Genomic DNA, 2,451 nt, shown 5'->3' on the forward strand with positions numbered 1-2,451 from the left:
TTTATGCTGCAACAGCAAGAATATACTTTAATTAGTTTGGAAAGTTCCTCTGCATTCTGCATTAAAAAAGTTCTTTTTACACGTACTTATGAAATTTTCGTCAGTAATTGTCACAGGCGAAAAGTAGCAAATTTTAACAAAGATATTTAAATTTAAATTAAAATAGAAATAAAAACGAAAAGTTGGTAAATATTTTAATTATGATGTTATGAAGTTTTAACAAAATACTCGCATTTTACGAAATAATTTCTCAAAAGTTTTAATTGTCTCGTTCGCAAATTCAAATTCGACTTTGTGCGAATTAAGTTGAAATATAATTTGCTAAAATAACACTTGAATATTTTATATTCAGCATTTAGCATATTAAAGAAACATTTCAATTAATGAATTTAAAATAGAGTTAAAATATTAGTCTCGATCTAACGAATACCTGATATAAGAAATCCTCTACATAATGAACAATCAAATACTTATAATAACAAACATTACATAAATCATCTCATTAAATATTATTTTTAAGATGAATATTACAAGATTTTAAATCACAGACACAGGATCAAGAATTTAAACTTAGGTGAGATTATACCGGCGAATCCTAAGGGATCCACTTAGGCCTTTTGGCTCATTGTATTCCCGTATATAGAAGAAAAATCAGGGTGAGCGAATATACTCAACATTACATATATGTACATATGGAAAAATATTTATTTCTATTAACGTAAACCATATCATCATCGCTCGAGGTTTTATGCCAGAGGATGTAAAGTCGTATAAACTTTATATATAGACTTTGCAAAGCTGTGAAAGCGTTTTTGTAACAAATAGTATGACTATCATAAACAGAAAAATCCTGACTCCTGATTCCATATCAATTCAAATTTAAAGAACCATCTTCAAATGCAATAGATGGAACACTGAAAGAATATCGCTTGAAACAAAAGCCGGTAAAAGAAACGTCGTGGATATCACAACGAAGATGATGGTATCTGAAGAATACCACATCACCATAGACCGTTTCGTTACGATCATACTCACACGGAAAAAATATTATCTAGTAAGTGGCCATTTTTAAAAAACAAAGACACAAATAAACATAAGCGAGGCCTGAACGTAGGCTAACGAAAAAAAAAACCAAATTTTTTAGTAGGAAATCAACATAGGAACCCTATTCTGAAGTATTCCCGATAAAGTTCCTGGATGAAACGGTCTGGTACATAAGAAGGATTGTTTTTAGTTCACAAATTTCCAGCAATTTTTATTTTTGTTAGTAATTTTTATGTAAACATTTACAACTTTAAAACCTGACTTATAATTAGAACATACGACATCATGATTTTAATAATTATGGTTATTTCTGTCTTTATTAATTTTTAATTCCATTTCAAAATTTATCTCTTCACTCTTTGTTTTATTTTCATCATTCCGGCAGACAATTAACTATTATTTAATTATTGGCCATTTTAGTCTCTGTGTCATCTTCAATAACTTATATGTTTTCACTTTTAACATTATACTATTGATCCATTTATTTATGTTTTAATTTCTATATTATTGTGAGTATTATTTTTAATTCCAGTGATGTTCCAATTAATTATTGTCAAATTAGTTTTTGTTTAACATTCCTCAATATCGGTATCCGATTCAGAAGACGTACCGTCGAGTTTTTCTATTGTAATGTAACCTGCCTTTATAAAAGTAATATAAACACTTAATAATATTATATGAAAACTAAAATATTTACTACAGTTTCCATAAATTTCTTTCTACATAAGGGACAACGTTTTGTGGTGTTTCTGGTATTTGCATGGTTAACGTAATCCTTGATACATTTCTTGCAAAAAACGTGTCTACAACTCAGTTTGACCAAGTCCACAATTGAATATTGGCAAATGACGCAAAATTTTTCACTTTCGTCCATATTTGATTTTTACCACTGCTAAAAAAAAAGTGATGTGAAAGAGACACTATAGAAATGGTATATTGTAGTAGATTATGCAGTAAAGAACAGGTGATAAAGAAATTAATGATTACGTAGAGGATGTATGAAGTTGTAAGATAATTTTGATATTAATTCCCTTTGTGTGAAAGAGTACACTATAGAAATGATATAATGTAGTAGATTATGAAGTGACGGACATGTGATATAGAAATTAATGATTACCTAGAGGATGTAAGAAGTTGTAAGACAATTTTGATATCATTTCCATTTGTGTGAAAGAGTACACTATAGAAATGATATAATGTAGTAGATTATAAAGTGACGGACATGTGATGGAGAAATTAATGATTACGTAGAGGATGTATGAAGTTATAAGACAATTTTGATATCAATTCCCTTTGTGTGAAAGAGTACACTATAGAAATGATATAATGTAGTAGATTTTAAAGTGACGGACATGTGATAAAGAAATTAATGATTACGTAGAGGATGTAAGAAGTTGTAAGACAATT

General features: G+C 28.6%; 1 protein-coding gene across 1 annotated transcript; it reads right to left on the bottom strand.

Annotated features, from left to right (window-relative positions):
• Positions 1–1,400: 1,400 nt before the first annotated feature.
• Positions 1,401–1,961, bottom strand: LOC119685861 (tripartite motif-containing protein 40-like). Its single transcript, XM_038100618.1, has 2 exons — positions 1,742–1,961; positions 1,401–1,685 (listed from the first exon to the last, which is right to left on the bottom strand). Exons 1-2 carry the CDS (start codon positions 1,916–1,918, stop codon positions 1,614–1,616), a joined length of 249 nt encoding a protein of 82 aa, XP_037956546.1. The 5' UTR covers positions 1,919–1,961; the 3' UTR covers positions 1,401–1,613.
• Between the last annotated feature and the right edge of the window lie 490 nt (positions 1,962–2,451).

The sequence above is a fragment of the Teleopsis dalmanni genome, chromosome 1 (genome assembly GCF_002237135.1).
Source record: "Teleopsis dalmanni isolate 2A chromosome 1, ASM223713v2, whole genome shotgun sequence".
Lineage (NCBI taxonomy): Eukaryota > Metazoa > Arthropoda > Insecta > Diptera > Diopsidae > Teleopsis > Teleopsis dalmanni.

What these genes read in the sequence shown, in the direction of transcription:
- LOC119685861 (XM_038100618.1), bottom strand. Translation starts at nt 1,918, where the DNA reads ATGGACGAAAGTGAAAAATTTTGCGTCATTTGCCAATATTCAATTGTG. An exon ending in AGAAATTTATGGAAACTGTA is followed by an intron (nt 1,686 to 1,741) that starts GTAAATATTTTA and finishes ACTTTTATAAAG; the next exon opens with GCAGGTTACATTACAATAGA.